Here is a 19165-nt window from a genome sequence, read left to right as displayed (position 1 = left end):
CTTCTGGGCACCACTCATTTTTACCTATGACCTAGTAAAAGTAACTGAAGTCTTGTAATTTTTTTTATCCACTATTAAAATACATAGTCATTGCTCTCTTTATTTAATTGTGGTATAGATAATAGACAATATAGATAATGTAAAATATACCATTTTAACCATTTTTAAGAGTATGGTTCAGTGGCATTAAGTACATCCATATCTTTGTGCATCTATCATATCATTAGGCTTCTTAAGGTCTAGTGATAATGTTGATGAAACAGTGGGCAGATATATCCTTCTAGGATTCAGTGGATAGGAGTGGTTGGTATGTTCACCTAGGATCCCTATGGTATATTTCTTTCCCGTTGAACAGTGTTTCTCAACCTGTGGGTTGCAACCCCTTTGGGGATCGAACAACCCTTTCACAGGGGTCGCGGGTACTCGTATGTGGGTATATCTGCATGTGGGCCTGGAGACGGATAGAGAAGCAGTGTCTCGGTTCCTAAGACCATCGAAAATATGTTTTCCGATGGTCTTAGGTGACCCCTGTGAAAGGTTGAGAAACGCTGTGGTAGAATGTATTTTCCAAAGAAACAAAGCCAGAAATGTAATCCAAGCCTTTGGTGTCTCTGGAACTCTCACCAGAGGAAAATTGTGTTCCAAACATTCAGGTATCCGATATGCCCATGGTCTAAACAAATATCTCTTGGTTACAAATTCAGTTGCAGAGGGTGGTCACATTTAGAGAACAAGAAAAAGGGAACGTATCCTGTTCATTTATAATAGCATGAATCAGACAATTTGAACATGATACTCTTGCTGAAACTTGCTTTGTGGAACAGGCTGTGTTAATCTGGGTCCTCTGAGAGCAAGAGATTTGATGTGCAAGGGAATAGGGGAGATGCCTGGGAGGGAACCTGGCGAAGGGGCGGGGGAGGCTGGGAGACGGTGTAGCTCCGCCCCTGGCGAGGGGACGGGGGAGGAAGGACGGTTGGGTGGAAGTCTCCTAGGCTGCCATGTTCTAGGAGAACTTGAAACGAGGGTGGGGAACCCTCGAGCCGAAGTCCTACGTGCCCTGAGGTCAGGCATGTTTCAGTATTCTTGCTGTGTTCAGAGACTGGCTGGGAGCAGCCTGTGGGAAGTGTGGTTGCAGCTCAAATACGTGATGGATTTCAGAGGGCAGCAGCTTAGGCTGTTGGTCATTTATGGTGCCTCTAGTCCAAGACTGAGAGTTGCGTTCCCATGGCTTCCACAAAGACAATGAAATCTTTCTTAAAAAACAGCAACAACAAAAACTCTTCAATCTCTGTGTATTTCATTGAGCTCAACTACAGACTAGATGTTTGAAAATTTGATTGGATCTCATTTTTTCAGAAAGTAGGAAAAGAACCAGTATTTTTTAATTTAAAAATTTTGGAATTTCCCCCCATTGTATAAGTTGTTTAGGTTCATCAAAGTATTAAAAACAGAGTAGGAAAAATCACCCTTCATTGAGTGATAACCATTGTACATTGAAATTTGTCATTGGGCAATAATCAGGCAAACATAATGTTGGGTAGTTGTATTGAAACAAATCAGAGGTTAAAATGCCTTGTATGTTTAGCCAAGTTTATTTGTTCCTGTTTCCCTTAGGCCTTAAATGTTCAAAACTCACCCCAGTTTAATTTTGCCCGAGGCTAAATAAAGGCCTTATAATGAATAGTCAATCTTGATTTACCATTTCTTTTTGTTTTAAATATTCCCCCCCCCCAAAAAAAAACCCAACTATTGTTAACCAAAGTTATTTTCAATTTCAAATCAGTTCTCAAATTTAATGACAGACCAAATGAAGAATACTAGTATATTTTTTAGGGCCTCCAGAACTCTGCAGAGATCAATTAGTTTTAATTCCTTTCTGTTGCGACTACTACTTTTATTGAGGTACAACCCAAATAATCAGTAGGATTGATATATCAGTTCGAATAAAACACAACCAAACATATTAAATTGGACTGGTAAATAATATGCCATGAAACTAACAGACATTAAAAGAATGATATTCCAGTAAGATATGCTCTAATAAGAACTTATTGTCATATGGAGCACACCGAAGTATCAACTAGTGGTTAACATTTTTTGTCTAGAATTTCTGCCAATTTTCTGAGTCTGCATAATTCATTTCTTCACTTATGCGACAACAGACCACCAGAAAGATAAACTGAACTCCTGCCTCAAAGGTAAATGCCAAGTTTTGGTATTAGCCCGTTAATTATGCAACAACTGCTGCACACTCGGTTATGCTAGAGAGTAGAACTACGAAGATGAGTGAAATATACTCCTGCCCTTACGAAGCTTATACTCAGGAATTTAAAGCTAGCTGCTGTTTCGTGTGAAAACTGCAATACTGGCAGTTTTAACAAAATTCATGGGAGGACACAGAAGAAATTAATCATGTCTCGGAGAGTGTCTGAATAAATATTTAAAAATTCACGTTTGTTTTTCAGTGCTCCTGTTCATGTAAATTATAGCCTCTTGAATCCTGAGATTGATTCTTCTGAATCTGTATGGGATATATGCAGTTACCCCAAGTTCTGACTTGCTCTCTGACTGTATCTGTCATTTACAGAACATTTAATTGGAAGTATAAATAAAAGTGTAGAGCTTCATCTGCTGACGTACTTTACTATTTCTGTGTTTTGTCTATATTATGTAGTCTGCTTAGTTTTTATTCTGAATTAATGTGTGTGAATTTAAAATTCTTTTGACTTTGTTTATTTGCACTGGAGCCATGTATTCTAGAAGTATCATTTACTCATTTTAATTTGATAAATGTAAATTTGATTTGCAAAGAGAGACACATGATTTCTGCTATGCTGAAGGGAAGATGAACAGCAGCCTAAGCTGTTATCTTTCAGACCCAAATAATGAGTATTCACAGATTCTGATAGAATTTTTATTTAAGTACTTTATTGGTACTTGTTTACAATCTGGATTTAGCTTCTGCCGCGGATATGCTTTTAATGTAGTACAGACATCATTTTTCTTGTAAGAACATCGACTGAGGGCGGACATGTTGACCAGAGTGAACTTCCGAAAAAAATACTTGCTGTGCTGTTTGTTAGCTGCCGTCTCAGTTCCTTCCGCACAGTCTGGACAAAGCCTCTGAGTGGGCGACCTGTGGACAAATTGGACAGGCCCTGTGCAGGGCTCAGGCATCACACCTGTTAGTGTGTCTTGACTTCTATGTTTAAAGTTGATTGTCCAGAAGGGTCAGAAACCAAAGGTTAAAAATGCGTATTATTTTTTCTCATATTTACATGGAGCACAGTGATAGCCCTTAATCATGCACTAGAGGAAATTTAGGTGGCACGCCTTCATGTCTGAAGAAACCTCACTGTGTTTTCAAGGGCAGAAAGCTACTTCACAGAGTAAATGATGCAGATTCTGGCATGTTCCTCAGTCTTGCTGTTAACCGCTTTCTACTTCTAATGATTCTCCTTTGACCAGTTGCCTTGGTCTTAAGATTGCCTTTGACCAGCTGTATTCCTCATCTTGAGTATGTGAGATTTCTGTTTATCTCCTTTATTGTCCCCTGTTATGTGTCTTTACCTTCTAGTTTATGGCATAGCTGACATTTGTTCCTCTGTTTGTAACGACCGTTTTGGCTGCTGGTTTTCCTGGTCTTTGGCAGTGGTCTGAGTCCTAATAGTGCATCGTCAATCTGTTGTGCCCTTGAGGAAATCCGCAACCATCCTAAGTCCCAGATGGACACACACCCTTCCAGCTAGAAGTTTTGTTAAAAACATCTTTTCTTGTGTAAGGTTTCTTTTTGATAATTAGGACAAGAGTAGCAAAATGAGCTTGACAGAATTTGCTTTTAAAATTATTAGAATGGAGTCGATGATCTAACACCTGAAGAAAAGCATCTTACGTAGACTTGCTTGAACAAAAGGTTAGTAATAAGCAGTATTTCTAAAGTATAAAGATGCATTTGGAGCAACGAGAATATTTAGAGCCAATCCCCAGTGCATGCCTTTGGTTACTGGTTGTAAGTCGTACATGTGAGAAGGCAAGTGTTTGTCCACTTGGGAGAGCCGTCGTCTCCCTTTGTAGAAATTTGGTTCTTGTCAAGTCACCAAATTGCCAAATGCAGTGGCATTTGATTAGTCATCGTATTTGACCCAGCAGAGCATTTGGCTCAGTGGATCAGTCTCCTTCTTGAGACACTTTCCTTCCATACTTCCAGGACACCACTTACCAGGAGAACCTTGTTTTTCTTGTACCTCACTGATAGCTTTCCTTTATTTCCACAGCCTGCAAATTGAAACCTGCAATTGAATCACCCGTCAGTCGTCTCCATCCTTTTCCTCTTTCTCTAGTGCCCCCTACCTGATTCCATGCACGGTCCTGGTGTCCACCTAGTATTGCTGTGGGAACCTCTTCCTTGAACCGCAGTCGCCTGCATCCAATTTCCTTCTCCACGCTTTTTGATGGCGATCGCTAATGACTACTTCCGATTTAACATCTCCCCAAATGAACGCCTGATCTTTATTCCCAAGACTGTTTCTCCCACAGTCTTTTCCATCTGACTTAAATAATCACAGTTTCATCCTTTGAATGGCCTGGGCTCAAAAACGTGGAGTCAGATTTTGATTCCCCTCTGTCATAGTAGTTTCTGTCTTTTTTTTATAGCTATGTCCCTAGCACCAAGAATAGTTTCTGGTACATGGCGGGCACCAATAAGGAGGCTTTGCAGGAATGAGATGCATGAGCTAAGAAAACAGAAGAGGTGAACTGCAGTTATCTTAGGATGCTCCCTGGAGAGCAGAAGCTCCTTGCTTCCTGGCTCTCCTCAGCTCCAGAGCTGCTATTGAAGCAATTACTAGCATGGCGTAATGTAAGTTAATGGAGATCGTATGCTACGTTTTTGGAACGTCAAGCAGGGTACGGTGATTAATTCTTTGTGATGAACATCTCACTCCTTATTTCCTTGAGTTCCTGTTAATATCCCCGCTTGACACAGGGCAGGCTCTCTGTAACTAATTTTTGTTAATGAATGAATGATTCCTAATGTACATTTCAATCTCAGAATTGTAAAAGTGGGATTTATTTTATTCTCTTCTAAAACGTGCTTCTCTTCTTGCGTTTTGTATCTCTGTGAATGGTACCACCTCCTCTCCAGTTGAACAACCAAGGTGGTTGGAGTCTTGTAAATTCTTTCCTTCTACCTCAACCCCTTGTCAATCCAGCCATTATACTCCATCAGTTTTTTGTCTTTATAGTTCAAATGCTGTTAAACCCTTCGTATTGCTCATCAAAGTTACTTTTGCAGTAGTCACTTAACTGGAATCTGTTGCCTCTAATATCGCCTCTTCTTTGCATAAAATCCTTTATGATTTGCACTGTTTCTGGTTGAATCTGAAGTTTCCGACTTGGCACACAGGCTGTACCTCATCTGTGCCATCACCTTGTCCAGCCCCACCTCCACTGACTCCTTCCCCACACACCCTGACGGAGTACTCAGGACATCTGGATTCCTTGTAATTCATCAAAAATTACAAAAAGAGCCCACGTGTTTGAACATGTTAATTCCTCTGCTCACAACAGCTCGGTCCTCTTCATCAGGCTGCCTTCCTATTAATCCTTAGGAGTCTGTACCCTTACTGAGCTGCCCTTGTTTTTATTTAGTGTCTCCATATTCTCATTATATACCGGACATATCTCTTGTATGTAGTACATAGTGTATTTTTAATCACTGTTCTGTGTACCTTCATTTGAGCAGGCAACATGTCTTGCTTACCGTTATAGTTCCTAAGCCTTTTTTCAGTTTCTCTAGGAATGGTTTTATATGGCATAGATGCCAGCTTGGCACCCAGTTCTGCTGGTATGCTATAGGAGTGTGAAATTACGTGATACAGCAGGTCCGTATATTTCAGTATACTCGTACGTGTTAATAAACATTGGTCTTTACCTTGATTATAGAATTTTTATCTGTAAGGAAACAATACATTTTGCTGTATACTTGTACATATTCATAGACGTGTGTCTACATGATTAATATGAATATATTAATGTAAAATAATGAAAGGATGGTTATAGGTCATGATAATGGCAAATTTCATTAGAATTGGGAAGGGCTTTTTTATAGAACTAAATTCATATTTCACCTTAATTCCTGTTTTTCCTTTTATGGAAAAATACCTTTTAGAATATTTCTTGGAAATACTTTGGATTATCCTTTCCCTGCTTTCTCCTCAATTTCATGCTATTATTTTTCTTTAAAATCTACTTTCCATTTAGGTGATATTTGTTGCAAATTTTTGTTACTTTTGCAGCTTCACTTGTCTATAATTTGCATCTTTTCCAGAAACCTGGTGACTAAGACTGATTTAATTTCTCTGAATGTACAGAAACACTATTTATACGCTCTTTGAGATCTTTTAAAATTACAGCATATTGCTGAAAAACACATTTGTGGATACTGGGTAATGACTGGCAAGAAAGTGGAAAGAAAGCATTTTAAACTTGACTTTTTGATGTGAACTGGCAACAGTTCAGTGAATGTGTACTAGAAAGATTGACTCTATTTTAAGATCTTTCTTTCTTTCTTTTTTTTCTTATAAATGTGTTTTCCTTTCCCCTCTCTTCTGGCACATTTCCCACCACCACTTTAAACATTCTTAAGTTTTGACAGTAGAAGCATGCTGGTCACTTTAGCGTTTAAATATAAAATACAACAATTATGATATATTTCAACCAGCAGGGACTGAGACCCCTATTGGTGTCTTAATCCAAAAATGGCATTTTAAATTTCTGTAAACCTCGCCTTAAGGGATGGAGAAAGGACAATTTAGGGAACAGCATGAAGTTAAACATTGATCAGTAGGCCAGTCATTCTTGCTAGACTTTGGTGGAATGTAGACTTAGAAAAATAGCATCATCAACAGCAGTAAAGCATAGTTTTGCTTCTCTAGAGACCGTCTCTCTTGCTTCCATTATATGGATTTGAGATGATGAATGATATATTTCAGGCAGGGATAATAAAATGGAGAAGTTGAAAGCAGGGTTGTTAAACTTGAACTGGGAAAATACAGCGAATCACGTGTTTCTCCACCTATCTCCCACAAGAACCTCCAAATATTTGGAAAACAACAACAAAAAACTCCACTGAAACGATACTTCTTATATAATTTATAATGAAAATATTTTACATAAAAATTATTGGGTTTTTTTTTTGGCTTAGAAGAAAAATAAATTATGGTTTTAATAGACTCCTGTGAAGGAAGATATTTGATAATTCTTGGAACCAAGCCTTGATGTTTCAGTTCCATTAGCTTTTTTTTTTCATATTGGGATCCAGGTCTAACTCTGGCTGTGTCATCTATTTATGTAGGTAGCATGTATGCAGCTCATCAATGCCCTTGTTACGTCTCCTGATGATTTGGACTTCAGGCTTCACATCAGAAATGAATTTATGCGTTGTGGATTGAAAGAGATATTTCCAGTAAGTGCCCTGCAGTCTCCTTATTAATATTTAAATTAGAGGAGTACTCGAGTAGGGGGAAATTTAGATAAATTACCTTCAAGAATAATTTATCTGTGGGAAAAAAGGCTTGAATATAAAAATCTATTTTTGAAATATAGATGATAAGATGTTTGAGTATTTAACACTTTGTTTGAAGGCTATAAATCAAGTTGAGTGGTATGTTTCTTTATATGTTTTTCATTAATTTTTTTGCATTATGGAAAAATAGTTCATTATATTTTCTGTTTGATATCTGCAGAATTTAAAATGCATTAAGAATGATGGCCTGGATATCCAACTTAAAGTTTTTGATGAGCATAAGGAAGAAGACATGATTGAGTTCCTCCATCGCTTTGAAGATATTAGAGCCGAACTTGAATATCCTTTTGTTCTAAAGTCTAAGCAAATATGTACAATCACTGCTAGACCTCAACAAACCAACTCCATCCCATGAAATATTAAATTTCTGAAACCATTTCTGTATAAGCAATATAACATCAAACCTTTATGAATCAGAAGGATGTTTATGTAAACCTTTCTTATTTTATTTAATGTGTAATTTTGTGTATTCACGCATGTGTAAATGGGTGTTAGAACCTACAGATGGAGTCTGTTAGACAGGTCTTTTATGTGTATGTGTATACTCTGTTCTTTTTTCTTTTTATGTACGTCACCACCTCCCCACCAATGCTTTCCAGTAGTAGGAACTGGAGGGACCCTCAGCCTGCTGGTCCGCTCCTGCCCTACACCATGGGTACCTACTCATATGGGCCTTGGTTAACTCAGGTGGGTCTGCAGATGTCTGCTTTTCCAGAGATCCACCAGGTTCCTGTTGTCCCGTTGGCTTCTCCGTGGCAGTTAATGTCTGCTTCCAACTCCCTTGGTTAGGGCTCCCCCAGGATGCAATACGGTAGTCACAGCCAGCTGCCCACTACCCTGCTGCCAGTAGCAACTTGGCTCCAGTGAGGCAGGTTGAAGTTAATTGTAGAGGAGAAGCCCGGAAGTGTCAGGTAAAGTTGTCATCTGCACACAATTTTTCCTCTCCTGTCAATCCTAACTTGCTGTGTTTTATCATGTGCTGAGTATGCATGATGCCTATTTTAGGGTAAGACACACAATAATCTTTGAATATCTTACAGAGCAGAGTGCACGTCATATTATTTCAGTTGTTTGATGTAGAGGATGAATAAATCCACATATTCCTTAATCAAGTTACTGAAGCATATGATGTTTACAACATGGTGTGGAGCACAGTTAAGGAAACTAGAGCAGAGAGATATTTTATTTCTATTCTTCAGCATCTTTTACTGATTCGAAATGATTATTTTATAAGGTAAGTGGAAGCTATATTCTAGTGTTTTCTTTCACTGATAAAATTCTGTTAATTGTGAAATTCACCTGATGTTTGATTTGGGCAAGCAAATAATTAGAAGATTTTAATTTTTGTCATAATAGCGATTCATAGAATGTGGTATTTCCTCTGGGCGTATATTTAGATAGATAATCATGAATTGATATTACTACCGCTTTTTAAGCACCAGTGGATTCTTTGTTTCAACTTTTCATCTGAATAAAACTACAAACTAGCAATAAATTACTTGTTTATCATGTGATGGATGATATTTTCTGGTTAGTCCTTAGGCTGTAGGAATGATGTTGGTAAGTTTCTTTTTATAAGTTACACGAAGGACCCTCAAACATTGCTTTTATTAAGCAGGTAGAAAGTGCCCTGATAATATAGGTGTGTTTAATGTTGCTAATGTATCAGAAAAGCTAGACAAATGACTTTTCAAGTTTGATTATATCCTAGCCTTCTTGAGCTTAACAAATTTTTATCCTGCCTGTACTTTACCTATATGTAGCTATCTATGGATGTTAACACCTGACTTGCCCCAGTGGCTATGAAAATGAAATATGGTAGCGAGGGTAAACTTCTAGCCGAATGCTCGGCACATGGTGTATGCTCAGTAAATGTTCTCACTGTCCTCTTCCTGCTTCTATTACTGTTTTATGAAGGAAGCTGAGATCTTTGAATATCAACCCATTTTTGTTGCCACCAATTTAGCTTTGCTGAGATTGCATTCTCAAATACTGTGGGTAGTAAGTCTTTTCTTATTCTAATTTCAACTAGGAGGGTTTGCTAGGCTTGTCTGATTCAGGCTGTGTCCTCTGGGTGATGTCAGGGAATATAATTTAGGCCTTTTGATGTACCCAGCAAGAGAATTGAATGAGTCAAAAAAATGTTACAACTTTAGGTTCTTTGGGATGAATACAGATTACCCATCATACCTCCTCCTCCCTTTGTCTACGAAGGGAAACCCCATTGGTAGTCTAAAATTTGAGTTTAGTAGCCTGTTTTGATGCTAAATTTTCTTCTAATATTTTATTAAAAATAGTTTAAATATTTTACCAATTTATAAATGCTAGATAAAAATACTAATATGTTAATTACATAAGATGTTTAAATATTATAGGTATTGCTAATTTCTCCTCCACATTTATTTAAAAGTGAAATTCAGACTTACGTTTACTCTAAAGTCACCCCCTCCTTTACTTGATCCCTGTCAACCTCTAGCTGTTTGAGACTGCAAGAATTTTAACACTGTTGTTTGCTTTCAAAGATTTGAGTGTGTCCCTAGTGTTGCCAGGGGGGTTATATTTTACTTCTGACCTTAATCCCTTCATTTGTGCTCCAAGAAGACAAGCGGTTAGGACAAGAGGTGGTATCTAACTTCAATAAAAAACAAAACAAAACAAAACCAAAAAACCAAACAGATTAGAAAACAGAGCTGTCTTGGGGCGTGCTCAGGTGATCAATCCCATAACTTTAGTGGGATCAAGAGTCTCAGAGAAATACTAAATTGTAGCACTGCCAGTGTGACATCACTGAAGCCTAGAAGTTTAGTTATTTTGGTCACCTTTTGAGTGTCACCTTTTTAATTTGATTTGCATCTGTGTTGCTTTTCCTTGGCACTTTAATTTTTTAATTAAAAAATTAGATTTTTATTTACATACAGTAAAATGCACTTTTTCTGGTATGCAGTCCTGTGAATCTTGTGTTTTGGTCTGAGCTTCATTTTTTGGTGTCACTATCTTAGATGGACCTAAATTTTACCTTTTTAAAGTCTTTGGTTATCTGAACTTTTTTTTTTTTGGTGAACACTTTAAGCTATTATTGATATGAATAAACATAATTCTTTTACTTTTTTTATAAATAGATTAGGTGTTTGCAGAATGCAAAATATTCTCATTTAACAGAATTAGTAGATAGGAAAATTAGAACCTTTGTCACTTTCACATTTGGCACATAAGGAAATTTTATTGAAATGGCACTTGTTTGGAGAACGTATATCAAGGTAGCCTCTGCCAACCAAGAAAACTCAAATGCAGTAAGATAATTGGAAGGTGGAACAGAAGATCAAATTTTATTTTGTAACAAATAGTTAGTGGCTTACAAAGTGCAGAATACCATGCTCGTTTATTGTGCATGGGAGATAATTTCTGGTATTCTGTAAAAATATACAGAGAAATTGAATATGATTTTAAAATATCATCTAAAATTGGCATTTTATCAGTGAAGCAATGACAATTTATGGTCATCTCTTAATTAAAGTTGTTCACATATTCCTCTGACATAGTCACTAACTCACCAATATCACTCATAGAGATTATTTCCTCAATTTACATTCCTGGGAATCAGATGTCTGTTATTCTTTGCTAACATTGCGTTGCTGAAGAGTTTGCGCAGAATTTCAGCTATGTTATAAATGAGTTCGTAATTGGGAGTTCCGAAGGAGGGGAAAACAGTTACTTAAATGATGATTTTTTTTAATGATATAAGATAATTTGGTTAATTTAAAACATTTCTATTATTAAAATAATATTAGGATAGCGTTGAATGAATACAAAGGAATGGAAGTGCATCATTTAAATCCTCAAATGTGGTAGATATAAATGTGCATGCCGTTTGTGTACTTGAAGTATAAATGTGATTATGGCTAAAATGTTAGGGAATGAGAGATTTTTTGACAGAAGTGGAGAAAATTGAGGAAAGCATGGATAATATCTTCTTGCATTAATTTGTATACAGCAATTGTGTCTCGAAGATTTTTACTCTGACAATCAGCAGTAGTTTTTTTGCTAATGTTAAGCTGTAGTGAATTTTGTTCAGCATAATGAATGGTTTATTAGGCGTCAGGTTTGTAGCTCAAAGGCAGTAGGTCATAGTTTATAAGAAAGGAAAGCCCATCATATACATGTTGAGGCGGGTTTAGAGAGCAAAAGTGTGCAAAACATTACTGAAGGAAAAAGTAAGTCACGGGGGTCATGGGTGCTGGGGATGGAGGACTGTGCTTCATTAGAAAAGTGCCCACCCTCTCTATCACTTTGGTTTTGTTTATAAAATCTTCTAGATATTTCTTTGACATTTGTTGTTTGAGTTTTAATGGATGTCGTTTAGCTTATTACATACATAGGTGGACTGAACTGTGGTTACAACATGGACCTTATTTGGGGATTTTAGTTCAACTTTAATTTTTGGACAAAATATGTTATACTAAAATTTTCTAGCTTTCTTTTGTGTAAGAAATATGTTTCATATTGTATATAATTTGCAGTATCAGTTTTTAATTTGATTCCACATATATTCTAAAAACAGTAAGTATACTGTATTGTTTGTAGAACCTTCTAGAAAATATTTGAGAACATACTTTTTCGGTTTATATTAATAAAATGAATTCATGGTGGCTATTCTGCTATGGCATGGTATTAATTGATCTTTATTGAGGATTGCTTCTAAACACATATTACCTCATCTTAATATTCTCTCATTTATTGCCTACTAATTAAGTCAAAGTTCAGATTTATATAAGAAAATCACCTTTAAAGCACACTATATTTGCTGAAAAATTATAAAAAAAAATGTAATATCTTAAAATCATTAGAAGGTAAGTGATATATTTACTGTCACTCTCATGTTAAATCTATGTCAACTGTTGAAACTATACAAAGTAAACTATTGAACTTGAAGTCAAGCTTAACAAAATACAGTAATACCTTGGTTTGCGAGAATAATTCAGTCCAGAAACAAACTACTCGTCTTGCAAGACATCGCTTGTTTACCAAGTTAAAATGTATTAGAAATGTTTGCTCGTCTTGCGGAACACTCGCAAACCAAGTTACTTGCAATCCAAGGTTTTACCGTGTTTTGTTTTGATGTTGTTACGCTAATAAATTGAGTGGACACTTATTCTTTTCCTTGGTTTTAGACAACAGTACTTCAAGTTAATTGATGAGTGTGTGTCTCAGATTGTATTGCATAGAGATGGGATTGATCCAGACTTCACATATCGAAAACGACTAGATTTAGATTTAAGTCAATTTGTTGGTGAGTATTTCTCTATTACTTAAGTAGAAATATCATATTGTCTCTTTCCCCATGGATTAGTTCTAGAGTGTTTGTTTTCATAGTGGGGCTTGTAGACTCCTGAGAGTCCTTTATACCTTTCAAGATGTTCTAATAATCAAAACTATTTTCATAATAATGTAAGGACATTATTTGCCTTTTTTACTATGTTGATATTTACACTGGTGATGCAAACGAATGGTGGGTAAAACTGCTGGCCCCTCGTTAGGAGTCAAGGCAGTGGCACCAAAATGTATTCTTCCCTCTCAGTAAAGCAAAACCAAGCAATAAAAACTCATTTTCCTACTTAAAGATGCCCTTGAGTTCATTTAAACACTCATTTAAATAAGTGTGTGTCAAAAGGAGACGCACACATGAAACACATCTGCTGTTCATCCAGGTCCAGTGAGAACATATTTGTGTAATTGAATTGTGAGCTCAACTGGCTCTTTTCTTCACCTCAAAAGAAAGATTGTCATACGAACTGTGGCTGCTTGAATGTTTGGCACACACTTTCTTAAAAATGAAATGAAGCATGTCTCTAATTTCAGGGAAAATGAGTGATAGAATTTGTTACTAATGAAAAATTGAAGCATCAAGTAAAATTTTGAAATGTGAAATGACTTTGATAAGTATCGGAAAAGAAAATTTATTCCACTTGGACACTAGGAACATTTTTTTCTTGAGTAGATGAGAGGTTTTCACGTTCAATTCTTGCTTAATATAGTACTTGGAAAGGAAATACAGTCTCTGTATACTGCTTGGCTATATAAGTGAAACATATTTGCATAGTTATAGTAAATTGTATTTATTGATACTAAATGTTTAGAATAAGCTTATAGACAGTGCAGAAGACAAATACAGAAGAGTATGTCAATGTATTGGCATCACTAGGTGAGAGAAGACACGAGGCTGGGCATCCTGTGTATGAAACAGGAATCAGAGGAATAAGTATTTATTTAGTGCTCCAGAGCCAGCCAATTTTGAAAGTAAAGTTATTAAAAAGGGATGAGATAGGGAACACAGTTTTCATCTTTTATAGCAGGAAGTTATCTAATGTCTTGAATAGATAAATTAAAAAAAATGGTATGCACATTTTATTTGGAGTCAGGATGCTAACCACCAGAATAATCTAGTACAGGAAGTGCTATAAGAGATTGCATTCAGGAAGTAGAGTTGAGCTTTCAATGCAGTTGATTTGGTTGACTGTTACTTTTCATTATAAGCCCTTCTGTAATATGTCTTCTAAAACCATATTCATGTATTACTTTCATTGAAAAGGAAAGAAGGGATAATATGCATTATGGGAAATCTATATGAATCACTTCTCCTGCATAGTCTCCCATCATATGGATATATATCATAGCTTATTTAATCAACCTATTAGTGATGGACATTTATGTCCCATTATTTTGCAAACATAAACAATATTTTAATGAATACTTTTTCATAAAGACAAAGCCCTAGAAATAAATTGCTGGGTGAAAGAAAATGCATATTTTAAATTTTAGTATATGTTGCTTAGTTTCTCATCAGTGAAGTTCCTTAATTTTACTTTTACTGTTGTATTGACAAGTTGGTTTCTCTATGCCATCTCCAACATTTGCCATTATGAATAATTTAATCTTTGCTGTTTCTCATTAAAAATATTATGTTTTCATCTTATTAGGGGAGATTAAAATATCGGTTCATATTTTAGCAATTTTTACTTTTGTTATTTATTCCTAATTTTCTTTTTATTAATGTTGCCCATTTTCCTATCTTGTGTTGGATATCCCCTTTCTTCCTTCCAAATGTTTATGTGCTTGTGACAGAAACCTTTGAGTATGGCGTATTACAGCTGAACTCCCTCCTCCTGTTGCTTAGTAGAAGTTGGGCTTGTCTTTCCCTTTATGTTTTATGGCCTTGGCATCATGCGTAGAAAATCCTTCTTCATTCCAACATCATAATATTATGTTTCTCCATTTTGCTTATTTTATTACTGGCACTATTTCCAAATCTTTTCTATGCTTTTTTTTTTTTTTCTCCCTAAACTTTTAAAGTCATAATGAATTTAAGAAGTACTGCAATTTAAAACTTTCTGTCATTGCATTTTTAGGTATTTGCATAGATCAAGCAAAACTAGAAGAGTTTGAAGAGAAAGCATCAGAATTTTGCAAGAAAGTAAGTATCTTTGCAAGACTGGGGGAAACCACTTCTGGTCTGCTTGTGCCTCAGAGACTTTGCACCTCCTTGTTTACCACTTCAGGCATTTGCGCAAATGTCTTCCTGCAAGGAGGATTACCGAGAGACCATCACATTTAAACATTTTAGCTCCAGTTCTCAACCTTGCCCTATATATGCTGCTTTGCTTGCATTTCTTCTGTTGTATTTATCGCACCTGGCATGCTACATGGCCTGTGTTTATGTGTGACTATCTATTGAGTGTATTGTCCAGTTCTTCCTCTAGAGGAAACTTTGAGGGATTTTTGTTTGCTTTGTTCACTATCCCTACACCTAGAATGATTCTTGGTCTAAGAACTAAAAAAAAACGCTTACGTTTTGAATGAGTGAATAAATGATTGAACAAAATGTATAGGGTCAGAATTTTAAGATTGATATATTTCTCAAGAAGTCAGATAATTTAGGCACTTAAGATTGAAATTATATCTAAACATTTTAAGAGACAGATTAAATTACTTGCTTTGATTAAAGTTGCTTCATTCTAAATCAAGTTGAACCATAAAACATTATCATTTTCATAGGTCAAAAGTATCAGATATTGCCATTTTCCTTTTTTTAGCCCAGTAGTATTACCCATCCATCCATTCCCCACTTTTCTTTAATGTGCTGTTTTGTGCTCTTACCTCTGCTTAGCACGTAAGACTTTTTCTCTGTTTTTTTATTTTTTTTTTGGGGGGGTAGTTGTTGTTGGCTTCTTCACATTTTAGGTATTCGCTCTGATTTAAATACATAGGGCTGGTTTCTTACATAGAACAAATAATAATTACTGCCACCACCTCAGTGAACATAGACTAAATAAACATTGACTATGCGATAGGCACCCTGCCAAAAAGTCTACATTTTAGTTGTATCAGGCCCTAAATGAATCTTGGAGAACTGTACATTTTTATAAACTTTTAAGATAAAATGTAACTGCAAATGGTAGGCACTTTTTTGTAAGTTAGCAGTAACTTATGAAAAATTTTGTAAATGCCGTGCTAAGAAGTTCTAAGGTTCACCTAACACTTAGTGAGAGAGTAATATCTTAGGCCTCTGGCTGCAGGCTAGGATTCAGCTGTGAAAATGATACTGTCGTTGCCCCGAAGTACTTAGTTTTGTGGGGAAACAATGTATCATTTAAATTAAGTGTCATAAGTGTTGCAGTTGATAGATGTCTGTGTTGTAGGGAGACCCTTCACCCCACCAAGTTTATATTTTAAGCTCAGTAAGAACTTTTATTCTTCATGGGAAAGTAGTAGGAACATTTCAAGTACCTGATTTGGATGTATCCCAGATAGTATAAATTTGCTTTTATAACCGTTTTTGGGTGTATAGTTTGTATGAGTGATGTGAAACATGATAACTTTTTCAATACATTGTTCGAAAATTGTAAGCTTTAAATGGAAGTAGATGAAAGACCTTGTTCAAGGTCTGTTGTCTTTTTTTAGTCAGAAGTTAAATGTCTTAGGTATGTTCAGAAAATACTCTTTGCTCCGTAAAGGATTTCAAGTGCCATACCATTTTGTCTATATCAGCAAGAACTTCTTTCTTGATAGCTTTATAAAGACGCATGTAAATACTTTGCTTTAGGCAGGAAACTATCCTAGTTGCTAGATACATTCTTTATTTTGGTGCATAAATTTGAAAAATGAACACCAGAAATGTCAGAAAGTACATAGAAGATATTGAATTATCAACCTCCTTGTACAGATACACTAATACATTTACCCCAGGGAATGAAATTAAGCAGAGCCTCAACCTTAACTGTGTTGACATTTTTGCGTGTAATTTTGTAAGTGTAATATTACTCTAATAACTCTTTTTTGGAGAAGAAAGCCATCATATCAGTTTTTATAAAGTACATCTTTAATGGAGATTCATTTTATCCCCAAGGCTACTGCGATTTGACTATAGATACTATCAAAATTCTAAAGCAAAGTTTATTTTGTCTGATCCTTTCATTGGAGAGGATCTAGAAATTTTTCTGTTTGGTAAGTAATAGAGATAGTTTCAGTATGATCAAATTGATTTAAGAAATTATCCTAGCATGTACTAATTATAACAAGTTGTTCTGATAGTTTGATCTTCGTTCCCCTACATAATCCTTCCTCCTTCAGAATCTCATTCTAATAATATACATGTTGATATTGTGAAAAAGACTTCTTCATTCTTACTCTCATAAGGCTAATTTAATTTTTATTTCTTGCTAAGCAGCAGTAAACATTTACTGAGCAGTAATCAAAAGGAGAATAGAGCAAATGACCTCAAAGGTTTTTGGTGCTGGGAGATTGGAGGACTTTAATATATGATATTGACATAGTTATTCAACATATAAAGGAAGATTGGACAGGAATTGGCTCATCAGTGCATTCAACAAAGATTTATTGAGTTTAATTATAAATGTTTAGCTTTGGAAAGTTGACAAATAAAAATAAAAAAGGCTCTCACCATTAATGTATTTCCAGGTTGGTGAGTGTGTGATACTACATTTTAATATTTTATATATGTTGTGATAATTGCTATGGTAGGAAAACCCCATGCGGTGTATAAGCCTATAAAAGGATTATTTGTCTAGTCTTGGGCAGCCAGGAAAGACTTACCCAGGGAAGCGATAGCTCATGTGAGCCCTGATGGGTCAGTATAAGGCTGCAAGGTGAGGTACCAGGGAGGAGGTGTGCATACATTTTGGTTTCCTATAGGCATCTCAAGCTTAACATTGCCTAAACCAAATCCCTCTTTCTTATCCCTAAAAATGTCTTTTCACTCTGTATTTTATACCCTCCTTTCCCCCCAAATTATTATGCTTTGTTTCCAGCTTGCAAAGCAACAGAATACTGTAGTCATCTTACATATACTCTCCTCAGTCAGACACTAACTTTTCTGGGCTCCGTAAAAATTGGTGTTTCATTTCCTTTCCATTACACTGTCTTCTACCTTCATTCAGGCCTTCCGTTCTTGCTTGGATAACTGCTGTATCCTGTAAACTCATTTCCATGCATCCAGTATCCCTCTTTCAGTCCTTCTTCCACACTTGTCACTGGTTGGGTTTTCCAAAGTGCAATTTTGATCATGTTATTTCTTATTGTAAATAATTCAAATAGCTTGCCTTGGTTTTTAGGGAAAATAAACAAAAAACAAAAAGTCAACTTTTTGGCTTATTGCAAAACTCCTTTCAACAATTTCATTCTGGTATACATCTCTAGTTTCAGTCCCTTCATTTTGTTCTCATATCTCCTTTTGTGCCCCTTCTAAGGGATTGCTTGTCATCCAATGCTAGTCCCTCTGTTGGAAATGCCAGCAGCACTTCTCACTAACTACTCAAGTTCTTCAGACCTGAGGTCAAGCATCATTCCTTCAGGAATCATTCACGGTCTCTTTCTGTATTGCTGGTAATTTTTGTAGTTTTGGGGTTATTTGTTTGCTTTTACTTCTCCACCAGACACTATGCTTCTTAAAAGCAGAGACCATATTCTGTTCAACTTTCATTTTCTAGCACCTCTCTGAGGGACCCATGATATGCATGCTATTAGGTATTTACTGTATAATGGGAAGTGTGTAACCGGTTTCAGGCCGGATCCCAGGGGTTCTTAGATTTTACATTAATGAGTGTGGTCTTTATAATGAAGCCACTGAAGGTTTAAGAGCAAAGGAGTCATGTTATTTGAGCCATCCTTTAGAAAGACTAGCAGTGTTCAAAACAAAAAGTTTGTAGGGGGAGCGTGATATTGGTTTCAAAAAACTTTTTTTTTTATTGTCTTGGAAAATGTTCATTAAGCAGCTGAAAATACATTTATGGAAGGGTGTGCAGTCTAGAATTCAGATGAGAAGTGAGCAATATATGAGTGGTGATTGAAACGTGCGTGTAAAAGATATCATCTTAGGAGAAATGCGAAATGAGTCCAGCAAAGGGGTGAGGAAAGAATCCAATATGGTGGCGACATGTAATATTTATTTCACAACTTTTTTGTGATAAAATGCAGAAATGCTTTTTTTTTGTACTTTAGACACTTGAAAGCATTGGGGGAGGCAATACATGTGTGAGGGCAGGAGGTATATGAGAAATCCCAGAACCT

At 36.1% G+C, this 19165-nt stretch overlaps 1 protein-coding gene across 1 annotated transcript in view; it reads left to right on the top strand.

The window, feature by feature from the left end:
* DIAPH3 (diaphanous related formin 3) overlaps positions 1-19165 on the top strand; it is a 398738-nt gene that overhangs the window by 52755 nt on the left and 326818 nt on the right. Inside the window, exons 6-10 of the mRNA XM_019655900.1 lie at positions 7355-7465; positions 7746-7864; positions 8703-8819; positions 12754-12872; positions 14989-15053. Of these exons, the coding sequence (XP_019511445.1) occupies positions 7355-7465; positions 7746-7864; positions 8703-8819; positions 12754-12872; positions 14989-15053 (531 nt within the window). The remainder of the gene's footprint in view (positions 1-7354; positions 7466-7745; positions 7865-8702; positions 8820-12753; positions 12873-14988; positions 15054-19165) is intronic.

Source organism: Hipposideros armiger, unplaced genomic scaffold, assembly GCF_001890085.2.
Source record: "Hipposideros armiger isolate ML-2016 unplaced genomic scaffold, ASM189008v1 scaffold_251, whole genome shotgun sequence".
In the NCBI taxonomy this organism is placed as follows: domain Eukaryota; kingdom Metazoa; phylum Chordata; class Mammalia; order Chiroptera; family Hipposideridae; genus Hipposideros; species Hipposideros armiger.
This window is presented reverse-complemented; position numbering and strand designations above follow the sequence as displayed.